The sequence below is a fragment of the Pieris napi genome, chromosome 15, assembly GCF_905475465.1.
Source record: "Pieris napi chromosome 15, ilPieNapi1.2, whole genome shotgun sequence".
Classification (NCBI taxonomy): Eukaryota; Metazoa; Arthropoda; class Insecta; order Lepidoptera; family Pieridae; genus Pieris; species Pieris napi.
In genome coordinates this window covers 2,366,849-2,392,320 of record NC_062248.1, presented here as the reverse complement: position 1 = coordinate 2,392,320, position 25,472 = coordinate 2,366,849, and the positions used below count along the sequence as shown (strand labels likewise).

General features: G+C 33.6%; 4 protein-coding genes across 5 annotated transcripts; 1 reads left to right on the top strand and 3 right to left on the bottom strand.

Annotated features, from left to right (window-relative positions):
* Positions 1 to 1,606: 1,606 nt before the first annotated feature.
* On the bottom strand, positions 1,607 to 3,791 carry LOC125056793 (cytochrome P450 6B7-like). The gene is made up of 2 exons (XM_047660083.1): positions 2,382 to 3,791; positions 1,607 to 1,828 (listed from the first exon to the last, which is right to left on the bottom strand). Exons 1-2 carry the CDS (start codon positions 3,733 to 3,735, stop codon positions 1,659 to 1,661), a joined length of 1,524 nt encoding a protein of 507 aa, XP_047516039.1. The 5' UTR covers positions 3,736 to 3,791; the 3' UTR covers positions 1,607 to 1,658.
* A 3,697-nt stretch (positions 3,792 to 7,488) lies between these two features.
* On the bottom strand, positions 7,489 to 9,918 carry LOC125056803 (cytochrome P450 6B6-like). The gene is made up of 2 exons (XM_047660091.1): positions 8,514 to 9,918; positions 7,489 to 7,975 (listed from the first exon to the last, which is right to left on the bottom strand). The coding sequence occupies exons 1-2, from the start codon at positions 9,865 to 9,867 to the stop codon at positions 7,806 to 7,808; spliced, it is 1,524 nt and encodes a 507-aa protein (XP_047516047.1). The 5' UTR covers positions 9,868 to 9,918; the 3' UTR covers positions 7,489 to 7,805.
* A 2,011-nt stretch (positions 9,919 to 11,929) lies between these two features.
* Positions 11,930 to 14,473, bottom strand: LOC125056734 (cytochrome P450 6B2-like). The gene is made up of 2 exons (XM_047660009.1): positions 13,083 to 14,473; positions 11,930 to 12,131 (listed from the first exon to the last, which is right to left on the bottom strand). Exons 1-2 carry the CDS (start codon positions 14,437 to 14,439, stop codon positions 11,962 to 11,964), a joined length of 1,527 nt encoding a protein of 508 aa, XP_047515965.1. The 5' UTR covers positions 14,440 to 14,473; the 3' UTR covers positions 11,930 to 11,961.
* A 603-nt stretch (positions 14,474 to 15,076) lies between these two features.
* Positions 15,077 to 19,749, top strand: LOC125056735 (dual specificity protein phosphatase 14). Of its 2 annotated transcripts, XR_007118103.1 has the most exons (5): positions 15,077 to 15,302; positions 17,424 to 17,652; positions 18,017 to 18,153; positions 18,566 to 18,829; positions 18,860 to 19,749. XR_007118103.1 is itself a non-coding variant. In XM_047660010.1 (4 exons), exons 1-4 carry the CDS (start codon positions 15,205 to 15,207, stop codon positions 18,753 to 18,755), a joined length of 654 nt encoding a protein of 217 aa, XP_047515966.1. In that variant the 5' UTR covers positions 15,077 to 15,204; the 3' UTR covers positions 18,756 to 19,749. The 2 variants fall into 2 exon arrangements, 1 of the variants encoding a protein (XP_047515966.1); XM_047660010.1 differs by having other exon boundaries at positions 18,566 to 19,749.
* Positions 19,750 to 25,472: the final 5,723 nt, after the last annotated feature.

Below are 25,472 nucleotides of genomic sequence, written 5' to 3'. Positions count from 1 at the left end.
CTAATTAGGAAGCAATGTTTGTGGCAATACTGTTTTATAAAGCTAAACTAGCTGACGCATTTTTTTCACCTCTACAATTTACTTTTGTACTTTAAAGTAGGTATTAATGTAAAATTTTGCTTTAGATTATTAACAGTTTTTAAAGATATACTTATCTTTATTGACAACATAAAAATTGTTTATTTATGATTGTGATGGAATGAGTTGATTAAATACTTTTGCAGTATAAATAAAATATTAAAATACATGAAAAATTGCAATGATAAACTTTATTTTATACTCTGTAGAGATTATTGTAAAGATTATTAGTCTTGACTTGATAAAAATCGTATCTTTTTTCAAATATTTGTATTAAAGATATTCACGTACAGTTGGAGCGAAAGCCTTTAAACTATGTTTTTAAGGCTTTGATTATATAATACACTGTTTTAAATTATAACCAAAAATCTTATCACTAAACAATCACGATTGTTTATAACGTATTTTTAGTTAACGCGAACTTTGTTCCGCCTTAGAAACAATAAATAAGCAAATTTTGTATTTTATTAAGTTCAATTTTTTATTAGAATAATAACATATGTCTTCGATCAAGAGCAAAGCCCGATTATGTATCTCCTTATTCATATCAAGATCGGATTTCTTAAACTGACACGATTCTGACAAGTTATCCTTGTATTTGTGCGACAGGGTAGATGTTTCGTCAGATTTAAAAAAAACTTGTCAATGTTGTTGCTAGTGTTACAGCACGTTGAACAACATTCGAAGCCGTGAAATATACTCGTTGAACATCCTCCAGGTGCACCACAAAATGCACAATAGTAGGATGACGTTCTCCAAATCAAGTGTTTACGTATTAAACGCTGTTGACGTCAACTTGTTTAGTATTCCATTATTTTTATGACAATAATATATAGTAAGTATAGCTTCGTGATTAGCTATTGTATTTTTATATTGTGAATGTGGAATGCAAATGGATACCCATATCTTATATTATTTTTTAAAGTAATAGTATTACCAGCTAGACATATTTCTCAATAAACGAAATAGCTACATGTTACAGGAAGGAGCTGGAGTGTAGAAATGAGTAAAATGCAGGTATTTTGCACTTAAACTTTATTTTTCTTAAACAGCGGTACAAACAACAAACGCCCATGAACACCCGCTGTGTTCCAGGCAGTGTTGCCAACCAACAAAATCACAATAACCAAAAACTATTTGGTTATTGTGATTTTGGACAACATGGAGGAACTTGTTTCGCGGAGCTCTTTACCTGCAAAAGGCAGGCGGCTCTTATTTTAGCACGTAAGAAATTAAACAATTTTAATTTTATTTTATAATTTATTTTTGTAAATGACTGGATATAGTAAAATTACATTATACACTATATGATTTTTGAATATATGTGTCAATATAAACACATGTAACAGTTTCCTTATATTATTATAAATCAACTTTATAGTTTTTCGAATCTGACGATAGGTCAAACTTTCCTGACAACTCAGTACTAGGAGTCGTTCATTAATGTTTAGTAGGTGTTTAAATAAGTTTACCAAACGGAATCTAATATTAGAGAAAAATTCAGCATAGGGCAGTAAAACTGCCGAAATCAAAATAAAATCTTTAATATTTATTAAAATTTATATTTATTTGACAGTTCATTACTTCCGACACTTTAATTTCAATGGTATGCCTCCTTTCACTGCCTGTGCATTGTTGCTCCATGGATTAACAGGAAGTTCTACGGGGGTTTTGTCTGAAGGCTCTACGGTGAACTTCTGCAGAATAGCAGCCAATCCTGCCAGAGACTGCATCTGACCAAGTCGAGTGCCTGTGAATGATGATATGTATAAAATAATTTACATGTGATAAACAAACATACGAATAAACTAAATTTTTGTGTAGAAATAAGAAAATTTACTAAAAAATCATGAAATGAATGAAAATGGGGAATTTTGACCTCAGATTATTTTCAGGATATTAATTAAAAACATCTCATGAAAAATCTTATACTCGCGCTTTGTGATTGGCTTGGGACGACGATTGTTTATAATTCTATATGAAATGAAACTGCTTCAGATTCAAGATTAATGTTGGACTATTGTTTACAGAATGATATAGAAAATTACCTCTCAAAAAAGATATAAATTTCAACAACCCTTATCGGCTCAAACTGTTCGTTATACCTCTCTTATGTTTGACAAAATTTCATAAACATCCACGCTATTTTAATATACGATATTAAAACGCCTCGATGCTGTTGTATGGGACATGGGCGAAAGCCCTTATAAAGCCCTGATTTATGAACTATCAAAACTACGAGTATGCAATCGTTATTTTCTACTACAATATATACTTTTACATTCTCCTAATTTTCATCTCACCTATACAAGCTCTAGGTCCATCTCCGAAAGGCAAATATGCATATTTATTTATGTTTTTACCGTCTGCAAACCTCTCTGGCCTGAACTCTTTAGCATTGTCAAAATATTTTTCATCGGTTTGTATCGCTTGAATCGGTATTATAATGTTTACGCCAGGATCTATCGTAATACCTAATTGGGGTATAGTGTATCGTCTTGCACACTTTCTATGCAGAAAACCTAAAGATGGAAACAATCTCATAGCTTCTTTAAACGCCATGTCAAGATAAATTAACTCCGAAATTGCGTCGTAGCAGAGTTTATTATCATATTTTGCCAGAACTTCATCTATTTCTTTTTGAATCTTACTCTGTATATCAGGGTTTAATGCTAGTTGATGTAATGCAAAGCTAGTGGCTGATGACGAAGTTTCAAAACCAGCAGCGAAAAAAACAAATACTTGAGCGATCAAATCCATTGTTTTTAGTTCCATCACTATGTGTTTGGATACTCCATTGCTATCAATATGTTCAATAAATTCACCTTCAATTTTGCCTTTCTCAGATAACTCTAACAAGAGATCGATAAAATCATTTCTTCCTGATGGCTTATAGTTTCGTTGCTCAAATATTGATAAAACAATTTTAGATATTGCATCGTCTAGATCCGTTTTTCTGACACGTATTAAATTTCTAACTTCGGGGAATAATTCCCAGATCCCCATTAAAACAATATCATAAAAATATCGGCTAAACATATATCGACCGAGTTCTCTAAATTCTGAGTGTTCGTTGTTAATACTGTTCATTTCAATGCCAAATCCACAAGCACCGATAAATTCCGTTGTAAATCTAGCCATCAACTCCCGGGCATCGAAATCTCCACCGTTCTCATCTATTTTTTCTCCTACAATATGTAGCTTATCAGCACAATTTATAACTAAAGGAAACATAGCTTTTAGTTTGGCGGTAGTAAATGCTGGTGTCAAGCGTTGTCGGAGTAGTTTCCATTTATCACCGTCTAAATGAAAAATATTTCCAAGCAATGGCTCTACTTCAGGGTTTCTTCCGAGTGCTCTCGGATAGAAGTGAATGAAGTCGACACTAAGTATATGCCTGGCAATATCAAGGTCACGTACGACAAGGTCCGGTGTAGTGCCTCTAAAATATCCGACCACTTTCTCCTCTGGATACTTGTAATACAACTCCGTTGACAGTTGTGTAAGACTTTTGATACCAAATAGATTTCTGAAATGATTACCAAGAAGTGGCACTGGAAATTCATATTTCACATTTCTCTTGCTCCAATATCGAAAGTTTCGCGTTGTATACAGAAATAACAACGCAATAATTACGAGGCACAACACAAATAACATACCGCCGGTCTGCTTCGTTTGCAAGCGAAAATCTAACTGAATAAGGGAGCTAGCTGTCTGCCGGGCGTTTAAGGAAAGATAACAAGCATCATTTAGATATTAAGTTTGACTTAATTCATACTATTATTAGATTATATAAGAGAAACATTCTTACGATAATTAGTTTTAGTAAATATAATATTATGTTAATCTCAAAACAATAATAGGGAAAATTACGGGCCATTGTCTCCTTAATAAACATCTTTTTGTCCTAGGCGCTATAGAAAGTCCCTTGTGCAGAGGAATCAGTCACCGAAGTAGCCCAGGAATGCGAGGCTGTGGCTAAACAACGTGCAGAAATGCTTGGAGCAGTGAGGTCGCTCCGTGAAGCCTGTGAAGTGCCCAAGAGACTTCTGTGCTTCTGGAAGGAGCTAAGCTGGCTGAATTTGTCAGGACAAACACAACGGACCAATAACCTATGTAATATTATGTTTGATATAAACTGTTAAAAGAAAGAATGCGTCGAAGCAAATATATACCTGTACCGAAGAAGACAGGGAAATTTATGTTGCAATTTGCAGCATCTTTTGTTACAATTAGGTGCAAAGTGTGTTTGTAATGTCCTTGAATCTTGATTAAAAACCAAAACGCTAGTATTAAGTAACTAGAATATTTTGTTAGGTATATGTATCGCTTCCTGGGCAATAATTACTAAAAATCGATATTTTATTAACCTTTAGAGATTTTTAAGTTGTAACCGCTTGTCAAAATGAATGCAAAAATGTGTCAGAGACTCGTGCAATAATGTAGCTGTAGAGTAGTTAATAATACTATTATTGTTGACCTTTGGCCTGTTTAGTTAACATGTATATTTAATGTTAATGTAATGTTGAGTAAGTTAATTGGCACTGTTTGAAAAAACCTTGAATTTAATAGTTCTCGGAAACTGGGTGACAATATATTTAGGTACATATAGGGCTTACTCAGACTTATTTTATATAGAGCATGCAATTAAACATAAATAAGCCTTGTCCTTTATAAACTTTATAATAAAACATTGAAGGTAATTTTGTACAGGACAAATGGAATTTGGGAATATTACATGACAACTATATTTGGAGTCTTTATATATTTATCATTAAATTTCCTACTATTTATCCCTAAAAGTATTAATTAACAATATCTATTTTGCTATTGATGATTAAAGGGAAATAAACGTATTAAATGATAAATAACTTATTTATAAACGGGGTAATAAAATAGGTCGTCGGTGTTGTCGAAATGTTTACAAGTCATAGACCATAGTACTTCATTTAGACATAGACATAGACATAACATATATTATATACGATAAACACACACACATAAACACACAAAATAACAATACTCAAAGAAAAAATAAAATAAGACATATCAAAAAATTCCTTTTTCCCATTCGGTTCGCTTCGAGTGTGCAATGTGTGTGTGCTGTGGTTGTAATTGGCCCTGGCTCAGCATTATGCTGAAGAGCAGAAAGTTCCACAGCGCTGGTCATTCTGCCAGAGACCACAATAGTCATCAAGACCGATTGAGGTGAAGGCGCTAGCTACCGTGAAGTTAACAAGTCAAAATAAAAATAAATAGTTACCACTAGAAAACAGCTTAAAAGAGTAAACGCGAAGTTACATTGCAAACAGATCCAACTGGGGGAAAGTTATCTATTACACCAGAAGAAGAAAAAGTGAATTTATACCAATTTTATCATCATTCTTGCTTTAAAAAATTGATGTTTTCTCTAAAAAGTATCCAGAAAGTGCGTGAAATTGAGGAAACAAGCATTAATTGTCGTTAACAAATTACTTAACGGCCTAGCGAGAAATTGCAAAAGCACCGTCAACATCTAATCGACATATCTAGGTATATTATAAAAACCGGCCTTACCAGACAGAATACAAGGATTGCCATCTATTGGAGAATAGCAACAACTTTAAACAACGATTATAATATCATCTGCAATCAACATTAGTTTACAATATCGGATACTAGAGAGCGTTTTTAGAACTAATTTTTCGATTAGCGAATGGCCGTTTTTCACTCACCGGCGTCGATGACGGTACACGCCCATTTTTGGGTACAGCCTTGCGATTCTGTAACTCACTTTTCGAACTCTCACAGCGGTTTTCGCAGCGGCGGTACCGCTCAAATCAGTCGTGAAGCAGTCATTTTACGATTTGGCAATCTAATAAGGAGGGAGCTTGTAGTTTATTGTTTATCAACACAGGTGGTGACTGGTCTCGCTCAAAGTATATAGCAAGATTCTTTATGATACACATGGAACACCTGGAAAATTTACTTTTTTTTTCGCGTTACAAATGATACAAATTCTTAATTATAAAATAGTGTATCAAAAATGTAATTTTTAATGGATTTTATTAAGATCTGACGTTGACATTTCGAAATCAGATTTAATTATTCCATGGTTATTACATGTAGGCTATAGGAAGCAATGTTCGTGGCAATACTGTTTTATAAAGCTAAACTAGCTGACGCATTTTTTTCACCTCTACAATTTACTTTTGTACTTTAAAGTAGGTATTAATGTAAAATTTTGCTTTAGATTATTAACAGTTTTTAAAGATATACTTATCTTTATTGACAACATAAAAATTGTTTATTTATGATTGTGATGGAATGAGTTGATTAAATACTTTTGCAGTATAAATAAAATATTAAAATACATGAAAAATTGCAATGATAAACTTTATTTTCTTCTGTAGAGATTATTAGTCTTGACTTGATAAAAATCGTATCTTTTTTCAAATATTTGTATTAAAGATATTCACGTACAGTTGGAGCGAAAGCCTTTAAACTATGTTTTTAAGGCTTTGATTATATGATACACTGTTTTAAATTATAACCAGAAATCTTATCACTAAACAATCACGATTGTTTATAACGTATTTTTAGTTAACGCGAACTTTGTTCCGCCTTAGAAACAATAAATAAGCAAATTTTGTATTTTATTAAGTTCAATTTTTTATTAGAATAATAACATATGTCTTCGATCAAGAGCAAAGCCCGATTATGTATCTCCTTATTCATATCAAGATCGGATTTCTTAAACTGACACGATTCTGACAAGTTATCCTTGTATTTGTGCGACAGGGTAGATGTTTCGTCAGATTTAAAAAAAACTTGTCAATGTTGTTGCTAGTGTTACAGCACGTTGAACAACATTCAAAGCCGTGAAATATACTCGTTGAACATCCTCCAGATGCACCACAAAATGCACAATAGTAGGATGACTTTCTCTAAATCAAGAGTTTACCTATTAAACGCTGTTGACGTCAACTTGTTTAGTATTCCATTATTTTTATGACAATAATATATAGTAAGTTTAGCTTCGTGATTAGCTATTGTATTTTTATATTGTGAATGTGGAATGCAAATGGATACCCATATCTAATATTATTTTTTAAAGTAATAGTAATACCAGCTAGACATATTGCTCAATGAACGAAATAGCTACATATTACAGGAAGGGGCTGGAGTGTAGAAATGAGTAAAACGCAGGTATTTTGCACTTAAACTTAAATTTCCTCAACACCGGTACAAACAACAAACGTCCATGAACACAGCGGATCAGGCAGTGTTGCCAACCAACAAAATCACATTAACCAAAAACTATTTGGTTATTGTGATTTTGGACAACATGGTGGAACTTTCGCGGAGCTCTTTACCTGCAACTTGCAGCCGTCTCTTATTTTTAGCACGTAAGAAATTAAACGATTTTAATTTAATTTTATTATTTATTTATGCGAATGACACAATATGATTTTTGAATATATGTGTCAATATAAACACATGTAACAGTTTCCTTATATTTTTATAAACCAACTTTATAGTTTTACAAATTCAGATAGATACATACGAAAGCTCTAACTTTCCTGACACCTCAGTTCCTAAAGTCGTTTATTCATGTATTCAGTATTTAATAGGTGTTTAAATAAGTTTACCAAACGGAAGCTAATATTACAGAGAAATTCAGCATAGGTGGAACTGCCGAAATCAAAATAAAATCTATAATATTTATTAAGATTAATGACAGTTCATTACTTCCGACACTTTAATTTCAATGGTATGCCTCCTTTCACTGCCTGGGCATTGTTGCTCCATGGATTAACAGGTAGTTCTACGGGGGTTTTGTCTGAAGGCTCTACGGTGAACTTCTGCAGAATAGCAGCCAGTCCCGCCAGAGACTGCATCTGACCAAGTCGAGTGCCTGTGAATGATGATATATATAAAATAATTTACATGTGATTACATGCGAATAAACTACATTTCTGTGTAGAAATAAAAAAAAATACTAAAAAAATCATTAATTAAAGGATATTAACTAAAAATATCTCGTGAAAAATCTTAAACTCGCGCTTTGTAATTGGCTATATATGAGTCGATAGTTTATTAACCTTTATGAAATGAAACTGCTTCAGATTCAAGATTAATGTTGGACTATTGTTTACAGAATGATATAGACGATGACATCTCAAAATGATATAAATTTCAACAACCCTTATCGGCTCAAACTGTTCGTTATACCTTTCTTATAGGTAAACGTACATTAAACTTAACACATGTTTGACAAAATTTCATAAACATCCACGCTATTTTAATATACAATATATAACGCCTCGACGCTGTTGTGTGGGACATGGGCGAAAGCCCTTATAAAACCCTGATTTATGAACTATCAAAACTACGAGTATGCAATCGTTATTTTCTATTAATATACTTTTACATTCTCCTAATTTTCATCTCACCTATACAAGCTCTAGGTCCATCTCCGAAAGGCAAATATGCATATTTATTTATGTTTTTACCGTCTGCAAACCTCTCTGGCCTGAACTCTTTAGCATTGTCAAAATATTTTTCATCGGTTTGTATCGCTTGAATCGGTATTATAATGTTTACGCCAGGATCTATCGTAATACCTAGTTGGGGTATAGTGTATTGTCTTGCACACTTTCTATGCAGAAATCCTAAAGATGGAAACAATCTCATAGCTTCTTTAAACGCCATGTCAAGATAAATTAACTCCGAAATTGCGTCGTAGCAGAGTTTATCATCATACTTTGCCAGAACTTCATCTATTTCCTTTTGAATCTTACTCTGTATATCAGGATTTAATGCTAGTTGATACAATGTAAAGCTAGTGGCTGATGATGATGTTTCAAAACCAGCAGCGAAAAAAATAAAAACTTGAGCGATCAAATCAATCGTTTTTAGTTCCATCACTATATGTTTGGATACTCCATTGCTATCAATATGTTCAATAGATTCACCTTCAATTTTGCCTTTCTCAGATAACTCTAACAAGAGATCGATAAAATCATTTCTTCCTGATGGCTTATAGTTTCGTTGCTCAAATATTGATAAAACAATTTTAGATATTGCATCGTCTAGATCCGTTTTTCTGACACGTATTAAATTTCTAACTTCGGGGAATAATTCCCAGATCCCCATTAAAACAATATCATAAAAATATCGGCTAAACATATATCGACCGAGTTCTCTAAATTCTGAGTGTTCGTTATTAATACTATTCATTTCAATTCCAAATCCACAAGCACCGATAAATTCCGTTGTAAATCTAGCCATCAACTCCCGGGCATCGAAATCTCCACCGTTCTTGTCTATTTTTTCTCCTACAATATGTAGCTTATCAGCACAATTTATAACTAAAGGAAACATAGCTTTTAGTTTGGCAGTCGTAAATGCTGGTGTCAAGCGTTGTCGGAGTAGTTTCCATTTATCACCGTCTAAATGAAAAATATTTCCTAGCAATGGCTCTATTTCAGGGTTTCTTCCGAGTGCTCTTGGATAGAAGTGAATAAAGTCGACACTAAGAATATGTCTGGCAATGTCAAGGTCACGAATGACTAGGGCCGGTGTAGTGCCTTTAAAATATCCAACCACTTTCTCCTCTGGATACTTGTAATACAATTCCGTTGTCAGTTGTGTAAGGCTTTTGATACCAAATAGATTTCTGAAATGATTACCAAAAAGTGGCACTGGAAAATCATGTTTCACATTTCTCTTGCTCCAATATCGAAAGTTTCGCGTCGTATATAGAAATATCAACGCAATAATTATGGGGAATAACACAATCAACATACCGCCGGTCTGCTAAGTTTGAAAGTGACAACTGAATAAGGGAGCCAGCTATCTGCCGGGACTTTATGGAAAGATAAGAACGAGGTATGACAAACAGAACCATTTAGATATGTATATGTATGTATATACTATGCAGGAAAATTATTATATTATGAGGTAAATAACGATAATGAGATTTAGTGAACACAATCTTGTTGAGTATCAAAACTGGATGCGTTTACATAGGGTAATTAATGATGCAATTTGCAGCATATTTTGATAGGAGTAAGATTAAGTGCTAAGTGTGTTTTGAGTGTCATCGAATCTTGATTTAAAACGAAACTCATACTCAAGTATTAACTATAAGATTTTTTTAGGTAAATGAAGCGCTTTTTAGGCAATGATTACTAAAGATCTATTTGTTGACCTTCCGTAAAAATGTGCATTATATTCTATATCTATAATATTATAAAGTATTAATATTATAAGTAAGCTTGTCTAAATGAACGCAAAAATGTGGGCATCTCTGAAAGTGGTATATTAAAGTTTATATATGTTTACAAAGTTTTTTATCATATAAGGCTTACGCAAACTTATTTTATATAAAGTAATGCTGCACGCCTATAAAGCAAAGAACCCAATCGCTTTGTTCTTTATAAACATTATAAACATAACATTCAAGACAATTTTGTACTGGAGAAATGGATTCAAAACTCGAAATTCGATTGGGAATATTACACCACAATTATATTTCAAGTTTTAATATATTTATTATTTAATCCTCAATTACCAATAATTAAATAATATTGAACTGACTTTAAAATGAGTAAACAGTATTAAATAACAATATCTATAATCTGTATTGATGGGTCTTATCTAAGAGAATTAAACGTCTTAAACAATAAATAATTTATATATACTAATAAATTACACACGTTAACAACAAGCCCGCATAAATAAGTAAAAAAAGAGTCCCAAGAGTTACTTTGCAAACAGATCCAACTCGCGGAATGTTATCTATTACACCAGAAGAAGAAAAAGTGAATGTATTCCACTTTTATCATCATTTTTACATCTGAAAAATTGTTTACTCTAAAAAGTATCTAGAAATTACGTGAAATAGAGAAAATAAGCATATGTGAGAAAAAGGAACGGATGTGTAGTGATCTAGTTTGTTGTTAACAAATAACTTAACTGACTAGCGAAAAATAGCAAAAGTACCGTCAACATCTAATCGACATAAATTATAAAAACCGGCCTTACTACAAATAATTCTAGTATCGCCATCTATTGGAGAATAGCAACAACTTTAAACAACGATTTCAATATCATCTGCAATCAACATTAGTTTACAATATCTGAAACTAGAGAGCGTTATTAGTACTAATACGTCGGATTCGATGCGATTGGCTGTTTTTCCACTCAATGGTGTCGATTCCTTTCACCTTCAATATGGCAACCCCAAGTATTGTGGCTACCATAAGCTGTGTGAAGTACTAAGTTCAGAAGACATGCTAAACGGATCTTTCTTGGCGGAAAACTAACGAATCTGAGGCTTTGTAGGATTAAACTCAACAAAACAAAAACTTTTTATAGAACAGGAGGCTAACGGGCAAGAGGCTCATGTGATGTTAAGTGATACCAATGGACACTTTTAATGCCAGAGGGCTCGCGAGAGCGTTGCCGGCCTATTAAGAAGAAGTTGAATTAGGTCGAAAATACTTCAGTGGGCAGCTTTCACATAGTGGTGGCGCGTGGCAGAAACTGCATGAAAAAACGCTTAGATGTGGAACGACGGACGTCTTGTTGAAACGGGTGGTATTTCGTATTCTGCCTTGATGTCCGATGATGAAACTCAGCTGCAGCTTAATCCGAACAATTCCAATTCCAAGTCCTCCTGCCTTGCGATTCTGTAACTCACTTTTCGAACTCTCACAGCGGTTTTCGCAGCGGCGGTCGCGTTCAAATCAGTCGTGAAGTAGTCATTCAGGGTTGCCACAGCAACGCTTGGTTCGACCAAGCGTTGCTGTGGCTAAGATTTTTGCTAGTAAGTTTATAAAATAGGGTAGTAAAACTGCAGAAATCAAAATTAAGCTATATTAATAATACAGTTAATTACTTCCGAAGCTTTAATTTCAATGGTATTTCTCCTTTCACTGCCTGTACAATGTTGCTCCATGGATTAACAGGTAGTTCCATGGGGGTTTTGTCTGAAGGCTCTACGGTGAACTTCTGCAGAATAGCAGCCAGTCCCGCCAGTGACTGCATCTGACCGAGTCGAGCGCCTGCGAATGATGATATATGAAATGATATTCATGTGATAAACAAACCATTTTGTGTAGAAATAAGAACATTTACTAAAATGGGGAGTTTTGTCGTCGGGTGATTTTCAGGATATTAACTAACGGTAATAGATGGTGTTAATATGGATAATGATGTATTCTTTTAGCAAAGATAGATAGTACCGGTGTTCCCTGAGCTGGTGCTTGCCTCGCTCAACGAATAGGTATCGCAATACGGCGAGGAAATGTTGCCAGCGTAAATGGTACACTGCCACAGGGACCAAACTGTTTAAATTTGTTTTTATTATTACTTTGTAGTTTAAGAAAATTGTAAATATACTGTACTAGTATATTTGATTGTTATAATTACTAGTAAATAATTAATCAAAGTATGTAAAAATACGGTTTTAGATTCATGATTAACGTTACCCTATTGTTTATAGTCAGAGGATGATCTCACCGGCCCGAATAATTCATGTTCCCCGTATATCAATAAATTAATTGATATACGGGGTATCAATGTTATTGGAAGTTAATTTCGTCGGAATGATTGCAAGTCATAATAGTCAAAGAGCTCCAATAAATGGTCATCATGCCCGATTGTAGGTGGTAACAATCTCCAATCTGCAATATTGCAAGGGGTACAGACAAAAGATGGACTACCGATGCCACCTAAAGGTGACCTCCAGGTAAAAGAAATTTGGGAAGAGAACAAAAGCTGGCTGACGACATCATATAGGTTTTTGGTAAGAAATGGATGGAGGAAGCAAAGCACAGATCCAAATGGAAAGTTTCGGAGGAGGCCTTTACCCATAAGGGGACCATACTGTAGAACACGAAGGAAGGTGGTAGTACCACCTCTAGAAATTATCAATCTGATTACGAAACCCTTCCTATGCTGCGAATCATATAGCATCTCGACATGCAGAAATATCATAGTAAAAGATAACTTACCAATACATCCTCTTGGGCCTTCGCCGAATGGCATATAAGAATATTTATGGTGATAAGTGGATTCAGGAGAAAATCTTTCAGGGCGGAACTCGCCAGGATTTTCAAAATATTTTCCATCGATTTGTATTGCTTGTGAGGGGATAAAGACAATTACACCGGGATCTATCGTTAAGCCAAGCGAAGGAAAGGTGTATCTCTGGCAACAGACTCTTTGCAAGAAGCCAAAAGATGAAAACATTCTCATGGATTCCTTGAATACCATTTCTAAGTATGTCATCTTACTGACTGCTTCGAAGCACAATTTACCACCATAACTCTCAAGGATTTCATCAATTTCTTCTTGTGCCCTAGCTTGTATTTGAGGATGAAATGCTAGTTTATGCAGCGTGACACTAGTCGCAAAAGAAGATGTCTCAAATCCTGCCGCGTAAAAAACAAACACTTGAGCAACCAACAGCTCATCATCTAATGTGAGTTCTATGGTGGCTGGTGTTCCATCAGGATTTTGTTTCTCGATAGACTCTCCAGTAATCTTTCCTTCTTGAGATAAATGTAACAAAACATCTATAAAATCATTACGACCCGACGGCTTGTAGTTGCGCCATTTAAAAGCAGTTAGAACTATATCAGCAATCAAGTTGTACAACGTATCGTCAGCGAGTTGTATATATTTTCTTGTCTGTGGAAATAAATCCATTATACCAAGTAGGAGGACATCTTTCCCGGTTCTTTGAAACACAACTTTTCCTAGATGTAGGAAGGCAGAATTTTCATTACAAATTGTATCCATATCGATGCCAAATCCACACGCTCCAATAAACTCTATTGTAAAGCGCGACATTAGGTTACGTACATCACAATCTTCTCCACGCTTAGCTTTATCTTCTATAAGCGCTTGCAACTTTTCTGCACATTGACTTATTAAGGGGAACATGTTCTTTAATCTTGTACCCGTGAATGCAGGAGTGAGTCGTTTTCGAAGCAATTTCCAAATATCTCCATCGACGTGGAACAAATTTTTCAAGAGCGGCTCAGTTTCAGGGTTCAATGCTGCGCCTCGAGCGTGAAAATAGGTAAAGTCCACGTTGAGAATGTCTCGTATGATGTCTAAATCACGGACGACGAGTGCAGGTTGACTGCCTTTGAAGTAGCCAACAATTTTTTCATCAGGATACTTGTAATAGAGTTCGGTCAGAACGTTTGTTAAACTTTTCAATCCAGCAGCATTTTGAAAATGATTTCCAAATATGGGTAGTGGTGTATCATGTACCACGTTTCTCTTTTTCCAGTAATTATAATTTCTTGTGAAGATATAGTAAAATAATATAATTAACGAAGCGATAATTATTGGAATCATTGTACCTACGCGGTGACACACGCAAAACTGTGTTGAAATCGTGACCCTGAAGGGAATTAAAATTGTTTTAATGCTCATAATAAATCGTTTTTTATTGCCAATTTTATTTAATCGCAGGCTTGCGTGAAAACTATATTAAATGTTTTCTAATGAAACATTGCTTCTAAATTATCTCCAGGCGCTTTGATTTATACACCACTAACTTATGCTATCTATGTACCGAACTTCGACAAATCACAAGAAAATTAAAGCCTTTTCGGGAGATATTATTAATTATTAGAATTTATTTAAAAAAACTCAATTGTGTATCGTAGTTTTATTTAATTTTTTTCAAAATTTATTCTTATGAATTATATACCTATTCGCGGTGAGCCGTTAGCAAAGGTTCATTTATTTTATAACTATATTATATAAGCATAAAATGACTTGCAAAGAAATAAAAACTACGATTTTTATTTATTTATATATATATAAAACACTATCAAATTTATTCTCAAAGCAATAATCACACAAATTACCCTCTCGCCAAAGACAACACGACGTAAACAAATAATGAGTCTCCATGGTTTAAAAATAGACGTGGAATGCCGGATATTGCAGGCATCCGAGATACAGGTATTCATACTTCAGCCCAGTGAATTTTCAGTCGCCAGTACGCATTCTGACTGGGCCGCGTGCGCACATTAAAAAATTTCGATATAAAACACGATTAGTGAAAATAAATGGTGAAAGTGTGAGTCTGATTCTGAAATATATATTCTCGAAATGAAAGTTCTTCCGGCCGAAGATAAGGTTGCGAGGGTTGCTAGTAGGCCTTCTGTCGTGGCAGATGTGTCTAAAGAGATAAGAGATGAATTGAACAGGTATTTTATTACACACATTGTTTAAATTTTATATAAACTTTGACTTTCTAACAGTCGTACTTGAAGTCTTTCAATTATTTATCCCTATATAATTAATTTACTTAATACATTGCTAAATTGTTTATTTATTAAATGGTTTTCGATAACTTTTTATGAATGACAGTCACTTTAAGTTGAGTTCCAAAATATGTTTTCTTAATTTAGTATATATAATTTTTAATCAAGTTATGTCTTAAATGTGCCAGATGTTTCTTAAAAATTATAATAACAATCTTATAAAGCCTATAATAGCTATAAAGCTTATATTATATGACGATTTAGTTTACGTAGATACAATTTTTTTTAATATTTTCACATAAAAGCATGTTAAAGCAATATACGTAGCAAGAGATCAATTATTTAATATGATTTCATAATTTGTCAAACATATGTTTTTTTAACATTAAAATAGATGATAGTGATAATTACAGAAGTTAAATTTAAGAAATTAAGGTCTAACAAAGTTACAAATAATATTTGTAGAAGGTGTAGTTCAAACAAAAATTAATTAATTCTTTAATTCTTTTAATTTAAATTGTCTAAAACTATGCAAAATATTTGGTAGCAAAATCAAGTGATCACAGATTAGAGACTAGCAAATTAACCGCGCCTTTAGTAATGACAGTTACAGATTACATAGAATTAAACATAAAAACTTTTTATCTTCATTTTGCCATAGATGTAAAAACAAAACCAAATGCGTAGTTTTCTGATTAGAGCAAGTTCGTTAGGGTCAGACGTGGTTGGCTCGTATCCAAAGTGACACAACCTCGTGGAATGTGGACTGTTTACGCTTTGTTGATGTTTTTATAAGTGCCAAAACTACTTCGTAAATATATAGATAATTGAAAAAGATACACTTCTTTGACGTCAGCTTATAACACAAAATACATAATACAAATATGTCGTATTTAATGTACAAATATACAATTACAAATGTACAATTATAAATATACTAAAAAGTATTTCCAAAGCTAGTTTAACTATCTCATATAATGTATATGTCGCAGCCAACTAGCTTAATCAGCCGTTCAATTAACAGCCTAGCCGTTTAACTAAACGGCGCCATTTTACTAGCGGCCTGAAAGATGTTCAGCCAGTTGATTAAACGGCTAGGCAAATGACTTGGATCGATGACGTTTCATTACTTGCCTAGATTGTTAATTTAAATTTAATTCCTCTTTCTGCCTCTCTCAAACTCGAAACGAAACTTTTCAAACTGTTAATTTGGCGTCGGAAAACCACCAACTTTGATGGTGTTTTCCAAAGTTTAATGAAAAACAACAAGTACAATGGAAGAGTGTAGTGACAATAATAATGTGAATTTGACTTAAACAATTTAATTTTATAAGAAATATTTTTTATGTCACATGTTTATCTTTTTTATTTCTGCCAAATAATGACTCTATCGTACGAATGGCCTAAGCATTAGCCAGCCAGTTTATTTAATGTTGTAACAAAAGCTACGGCTGAATATCTTTCAGGCCGTTAGTTAAACGGCTAGGCTGTTAATTGAACGGCTGATTAAGCTAGTTGGCTGCGACATATATGATTTAAAAATTAGCTTAAGTCATAGGGTGTAATCGTCTCGTTCTATATAATACAGTTAATCATCATTAGCTATTAGGTCTTCCAGGTTAATTACATTAATTTAAACACGCCTCGCGCCTCTAGAAAATTGACGATAATTGCTCAGCATTTTATGAACTGGGTCAAAGTAATTACAAAATGGGATTTGCTATGCAATGAGTCGATCGAAACAGCTTGATTGATGTTGAATGTGATTTGAGTGTTTATAAACAATTTGTAGGACGATACTATTTCTGTTACTTGAAATTCATATACATAATACCGATATTGCCAACATCACTTCGTGCCTTTGGAAATTTAAGTATATTTCCCGACATATAAGTTCGCCAGTGTGATTAGATGTGCAGAAGCTTATTAAAATACTTACTTGTTTGAAACTTGTTGCCCAATTAAAAATATTTCGTTTCTCAGTTGGTTCTCGTATTATCGATTTGTTTTTCAATAATTTATTTACTATTTAGCTTGGTCATTAAATGAATATATTTCCTACAGAGGCTGTCCCCTAGGCGTATCACGGGTCATTGATTTCGTTTACATATGTGGAGCACACGCTTTGCCCGGCGCTGTTAAGACCCTGCGACCAAGTCTGGTGGTAAATGCCGCCCCAGAACTACCACCACCACCAGAAGACTATGTACCGCGACATTATGTACCACTATTGGACACACCCAATTCCGACATGCATCCTTATATGGAAAGCGTCGCTGACTTAATAAATGAAGTAAGTACCCATTTATTTATTTAAACCAAATTTCCCGTACATCCTGTTATGGAGGTCTGACCACAAAAGAATGCTTGCTGGACAGAAATTTTGCGCTGATGAAGAGGTAATTACCGAAATTGAAGCCTATTTTCAGGCAGAAGACAAATTGTACTATAAAAATCGTATCGAAAATTTTTACCGCTAAAACCGTTGTATCGCTCTCAAAGGCTTTATTGAATAATAAAAAAAAAATATGTTAGCCTACGAACATTTCAACCCGGCCAAATAATAATGCACACAAAGTATAGTGAGCAATCATCAAATATCATCTATACGACATCTATACATATTAAGGAAAAAATTACAAATTTGTTTGTTACAGGTAGTCTCAAGAGATGAAGCGGTATTAGTTCATTGTGTTGCTGGTGTATCAAGATCCGTCACGTTGTGCTTAGCATACCTTATTAAATGGCACAAAATGACACTCAGAGACGCGTATCACCATATGAAAAGGCGAAGGTAAAAATACAATTCTCATTTAAAGAAAACACTTTTACCGGATTGAAGTTATGTGTAAAATTATTTTACAAAATTTTAAATTTTTACATAATTTTAAAAAAGTATCACAGCTGTAGAATTTTTTTTATTATCTGGACATCGTGAGTCATTTCTGCCAAAACCCTCCATCTTTTAGTCGATATCAACTCCGGGGAAATAAATACAGATAATATTTTTTTTTTTAATTTCAATAAAATGTCCGTCCCATCCCCCAAGGGATCAAAGACCTCCCCATCCGGCCGCTAGCCATCATCTCTGGCGATACAACTATGTTTATATTTAGTACTAATGTTTTATCCCTTACGGGTTTTTTAATATTTTGGTACTTTGGTAACAAAAACTAACTGAGGTACACGTAATTAATCATTTACAGGCCGCAAATACGACCGAACACTGGATTCTTTAAGCAGCTAATAAAATACGAGGAGAGATTATTTGGCGAAGCCTCCGTGAAAATGGTGTATTGTGAAGCGATCGACAAGGAAATCCCGGACGTGTATGAGCCGGATTATAGGGGAATGACCTGGTTCAGACAGCGGTATGGGCCTATTGAGAATTGTTAAAAAAATCTTTGACTCATATAATGTGAGCGCAATTTTTTCTCCTATATGTTAAAAACATTTGACAGATAGAGTTGGTTCGCTCGCCAGCCTAGCGATTCTGTCTTGTAGTTTATTGATTATCAGAATGCCTAATCGTAAAATGACTGCTTTACGACTGATTTGAGCGCAACCGCCGCTGTAAAAACCGCTGTGTGAGTTCGAAAAGTGAGTTACAGAATAGCAAGGCTGAAGTTAATATATATGAAGAACGGTGCAACTCGGCTTCGAAACTTTATGCCCCATTTGTTAATTGTAAGCCTAGTGTACTATTATTTTGACCTTGCGATTAGATCTAATTAGACAATTATTTATTTGTTTAATCGAAAAATAATAATTGACAAACGAATATTTATTGTGTACTTCAAGTCTGCAGAACAAAACTGTCCTTCAGCTTCATCTTTAATCTGATTTTACTATTTATATAAAGTAAAAAAAAAACCACTATTGTATTAATTAGCCTAGGATCAAACATTGAAGTCATATGTTGAGGAAGCTATGTATAGCTATTAATTCGTAGTTATTAATGTGTCAGCAAAAATAGTCCAAAAATATATACATTGCGTGTTTCAGACATTAGTGACAGAAACATTAGCTTTTTCATAAACGTCAAATAATTTCAGTTTAACTTTTGGTCTAAAAATATATTTAAAAGTCAATTGCGCTAGCTGTTACAATATAACTTCGGATATACAGCAAAGTATAGTTACAGTGTAATTTAGGAGATATGTTATTTCCTTCATACTATCAGTATATTCCGACTATCAGTTTCATATACTTGTTAACAGAATTTAAAATTAATATTGCTTGATATTATAAGAAGTAGTTATTGATATTTTAAGAAATAGATTAGGTACTTATAAGACTGAAAATGTGTGCAAAATGTATGTGTTGAATATACGATTGTGATATGTATATTCTATTTTGAAGAGGGACCAAATAAATGAATTTTATATCATATTTGTTTTAATTATTAAATATTTAACCAATTTCATCACCTGCTCTAGAACTTGTGTTTTGTAAGGGCGTCCATAAATTACGTGAGGTGTTTTTTTTAATTTTCTGTGACTCCCTCCCCCCCTGGTGGGATGTCGAGAGATTTTATTCAACCCCCTCCCCCAACCCCCAATATCACGTGAGATTTTTCAAAATGTGGGTTTCTTACGTAAACGCGCTGGATTGTTATTGTAAAAAGAAAAATTTGCTTTTATTTACGACTAAAACAAAATCAGTAAAAAAAAAGTTATTTGAGCGTTTAGGTATGGAGTTAGCGGGAAGTTGCAGAGATGGCCTTTAGGGTCAACCGTTTTCCTATTTTTTTTTCTATCAGAAAAAAAATTGCGTGATATTTGCCGAGACGTAAGATTAAATGAGATTTGACTCGACCCTCTCCCCCCTTAAACACCTCACGTTATTTATGGACGCCCCGTAACAGGAAGCAAACTCACCTGATGTTAAGTGCAAGCCTGGCTCGCAAATGTGTTGACTTTAACATTAAATCTTGTGTTTGATTACGTTTCTCTTAAATCTAAAGATTGATTTACTTGCCTAATAAAGAATTATAATTTTGAAGAATAAATGCGCGAGGTAAAATCAAGTGTGGTCAGAGGTTGTTACTGTTCAACAAATGACGAAACTTTTGGCATTAATATTTAAAATTTAAAAAAATCTAAGTCTCGTAGAAGTAGTTACTTCTACTACTTCTACCTACTTCTTCCATGTATGACAATTGTAATAAGTGTTACAAAAAAATATTAAAATATATACAAGATATAGAAGCATACGTTACCAGAAATTTTTGGTAAAGCAGATAAAGAAAAATCATCAGCAAAACAGCGAATTAGGTTCGAGATAGGCACCCAACAATGCTTTGTCTAAAACCGATCAGCCCACTACCGAATATATCCTGATAAGCACCGTTCAATGCGTTAAACTCGCGAAGAACTCGAGATAATTCGGTTTCCTCACGATGTTTCCTTCACAGTAAGAAAATAATTTAGAATTGATCCTTTCTTCCAATTCTGCATCTGTTTCATTCTCGTGAACTGATTAATAACTAAAGCCTTGATCTAAAAACATTTGCAATTACCCAATACCAATGGAAGTAATGACTAATTTCATTGAAGCAATGGCCTCGTGGCATTGAGAGTACAAAAATATAACATCGGTGCCAATTGAAAACTTATTGAAACGTCTACATTACTACATTCACAATATTGTTAGAACATTAGTCCAAACAAATGAAGCAATGGAATCGCTGTTTTAGTTTTAGATTCGCGCTTTTGTTTTGCTGAAACTGACAATGCCCACTTCCTGATTGTGATGTAAGCGAAAGAATTAAACTCTTAACGATCCGCGTATAAATTTGTCTATTTTATCGACGTTTATAATAGGAGATACGTGTAGTTAAAAAATACGTTAACAATAATTTAATAATCGATTTCTTGACGAATATAAGTTAGCATAATCGTTATTATTTTTATTTTGGAAATAAATATCGCCTCACTTTACTGGTAGTTTTTAATTTGTCTGATCACATGAAGTGAATAAGGTATACTAATAATATACGGCTAATGGTTACGCGTTATTTCAGATAGAATTTCCTTATGTTGGTAATTTGATATTGTAGGCTAAACTATCGTTCGTTTGCTTCTGTTGTTAACAAGAGATTAGGATGAAGGTACAGATTCAAAAGTCAAAAATCATTTATTCATATACGTAACACAATGTACACTTAAAAACATCAAAAAAGAAATACATAATTTACATTTACTACCAGTTATCAAATCAAGGGCGTAGAACGGAACAGAAGAACTGACAATAAACTCTCCGCCACTCTTGTAATCACCGATTTTTTTTCTTTTCTATTAGAAGAAAGAGCAGCAGAAACAATTGAAATCGTTTTATTTGGTTGGTAACATTCATTCTACTCAAAATGTAAGAAAACCGTTGTTTAAAACAAAAAAATCATTTATATATAATATTTATAAAATGATATAAAACAGATAACATAAATTAGAATAACAAAACACAATCATTAAAATATAATAACTAAAATATATTATTAAAAGGAGTCCCTTGAAGGTTCAAGATACTGGCAGCGTTCCCCCTTTGAATAGCTAGACTAATTATTTGTCCGAGGTAGCTGCCAACTCTTCGGTCTCCTGTGATGTCGAATAACCTTTTTGCTATCTCTTTAAAAAGCCATATAGCGCTAGGACCCCACGGCCCAAGAGTCTTGACACCGAAATCATATTCGGAGCCTATTGGTTTTAAGTATTTGCATGCTTAAAACAATTTTTTTATTCTAGACGTAGATATTAACATAATACTAATGTTAATAAGCAATATAATTTAAGAACATACAAAATCTAAAATAAACATTTGCTCAAAGCAGTTAGTTAAAAAAACAATGCGTAATTGTTTCAAAAAAAGTGTGACAATTGACGCGTGAATTGGCAGAAAGAATCAAGTTCAATGTTTCGCTAATTACCATTGGCATGGCCATAAATAGACATTGGCGTGGAATTTTAAGACGTTTTATTCAGACACTGACTGACGAGAGATGTGTGTATTTTTAAAGACACAGGGTGCCTCAAACTAAAGTACTCATCAGTAACTCAGATGTTTCCGCCAAAAATAATAAAATACAGTTAAACCTGGATAAGCGAGAGTTCAAGGGAGCTCAATCTCATTCTCGCTTATAGAGGTTTCTCACTAACCCGAGTTTCTCGCTAATGCAACATGGGTAGCTTTTCTCTTAGCTTTTTTTTTTCTCTCTTGTACGCTGCAATAACAAGACACAGCAAGTAAGAATGTAGTAAATATGTAATATAATAAAAATATGTGCACGACATATATTATGTACATACATATATTGTTTTATTTAAAACTTATTTACACTTAAAAAAATCCATCAATTTTGTTTGGGTTTCTGTTTTTGTAGCTATAGTTCCTCCTAAATAATAAAAATAAATAATAGCTTTATTTATTTGTCGCTTATAGAGGTAAAGATAAGTCGCAGTCTCACTTACGGAGGCTCATGAGGGAAAATCGACTCTCTCTTACAGAGGTTTCTGTTTCTCGGTAATAGAGGTTTTGGGAGCTTAAAATGTCGGGTCCCGACTATTACTCTCACTTATAGAGTTTTCTCACTTATCCAGATCTCACTTACCCATGTTTGATAGTATTCACAACTAACAATGCTGATACCTACTTGAATATAAGAGATCAAAAGAATACAACAAGAGAATAAGTAGATGTGTGGAGCAAACCCAATAATGTAACTGTATTATATATTTAATTTCATCCCGAATTCAAAAAAGCTCTTGCAATTCCACTCTATCCAATTAAGATAGAAGACGTTGTTCCGGTAATTTAAGGCAATTTGGTAAAGCGTTTTTCTCAAGAAATTAATGTTCTGCAATGCGATGCCGGAACAGGTCACTAGATAAACTAGACAATTACTTATTACATTACTATCACAAATTAGATGACGACATTGTTCAATTCACGTTTCGTAAAGAGGAAATCTTCTTCTTCTATAGGAGTTGGTGACACCGTACTATCTTCTTCTCATCCCTGTCTTCGGCAAGCCTTAGCGTCTGGTTGATGGTAAGAGCCTTGAAGGGCCTAAACTTGATCGGTCAACCGAGTAGGGGATCAGCCTCGAGGTCTGATGGCCTCCGCTCTGCAAGCTTATGTAACTATTTTATGTCTCTACTCGCTTCTCCTCACTTCTCTTGCTTCTTCTTAACTCACTCTTTATTATTTTTATATTGAATGCTTTAAGATAGATACCATCGACCTTGTTATCACATTTCCGTATACATTCGTTTTGGCATACAACTGTCACCTTCATAAAGGTATGTCTTTTGGATTGGTCCCAAACCTTGGTTAAAGGGAATTTGTGACTCGTTCGACTTTCTGAACGCTATTATGTCCCGTATTTGGCTCAGATGTTATGAATATGAAGAATCCAGTACCAACAACGGATACACATAAACAATATAAACTCAATAACTTAAAAAAATCTAATAAGATCTTAAATTAAATTATTATGATTCATGTGCACTTTTTACTTTTTATTTTTCATGTATCCTTTATTAGTTAAGTTTCTTTTTTTTCTCAATGTAATATATGTAATATGTATTTTTGCACTTCTTGCCTACCATATTTAATTTAATAAATTTTTTTGTTCTCACGGTGGTTGCCTGGAAGTGATCGCTCGAAAGCGATAAGGCCGCCTGTTGCCCTCCTTTACATTTATATAATTTTTTTATATTGTTATGCAACGAAGTGTAAATAAATAAATGAGATATACGTTGTCGATTTTATTGAGGGGTAATACTCGCTAACACGGCTGGATTAAAAAATCTCGTTTTCCTGTATTAAAAAATTCAGGTATTTTTATTATCATGAATTAGTTATGGCTGTAATTCGATATTTTTTTCTTGATAATTTATTTATATTGCTCGTATTTAACTAGAAAATTTTGTCGCTGAATATACGTATATAATGCTAATGTAAGTGGAAGTTTTATGATTCAGACGTACAGAACAAGGTTATTTAATTATGCTTCATTAAAGCGATGTAGTTAAACAAATTAGCGTCCAAGTCTTTGTTAGTAAAAGGAGAAATCAGGATAATTGTGCAAGTATAATATGAGGGGAATACTGTTCGAATACAATATAGTGTTTATAAAAGAAAATAATACCCATAATGAACACTATAAATATATTAGTGGTTCCTAGTGAGTTCAGTGTGCGACTCTCATCCCTGAGGTCGTAGGTTCGATTCCCGGCTGTGCACCAATGGATTTTCTTTCTATGTGTGCATTTAACATTTGTTCGAACGGTGAAGGAAAACATCGTGAGGAAACCCATATCGGTTCTTAGACCCAAAAAGTCGACGGCGTGTGTCAGATTCAGATATCTGAGGCTCAGACCTAAAGAGGTGGTAGCGCCACTGATTATTAATATAATCTATTACTAAAATAAATTTAAAAAGTTTTATTCCTGTGGCAGTGAAAGCAATAGTTAAGTTTTTATGAATAACTTGAAATAGTAGAGTATTTACTTGAATAACACGAAAAATAATATCTTTATATCTATCAATACTTACATCGCCATGGACACATTGCCCAAACGATCGCTCCATAGACGATTATTCACTTTACATTTATAGAACATAATAATGTCATATAATTATATAAATGTGCGTTCACATAATATGTAAACTTTCTCCAATCAATGAGTTTAGGGCTCCATTATTATTTAAAAAAAATTGCCACACATTTATGCATTTGTTAAGTAATTTTTTTTTCATTAATATACAATTAGGTGATCAGCCTTCTGTGCTTAAGGGCCGATTTACATTATCTTAGTGTTTAGCAGAGTTGTTTAGGATAGTACTTTAGTTGAAACATGTAAACGCTACTTGCTTTAGTAAACGCTACGCTAAAGAACTTGCCTTTCAACTTGTACTAAAGCACTCTCCTAAACACTAAGAAAATGTAAATCGGCCTAGACACAGCGAGAGTTAATGGCGTCGTTACGCTCAAGCCTCTTTAATATGATGTAGAGTTGAAGATTGTGAATTGGTGGAATAACATACACTACTCATATAATTTTTAAAGAAGCAAATGTCATAGGCATTCTTAGAAACATTTCTTTGATTACA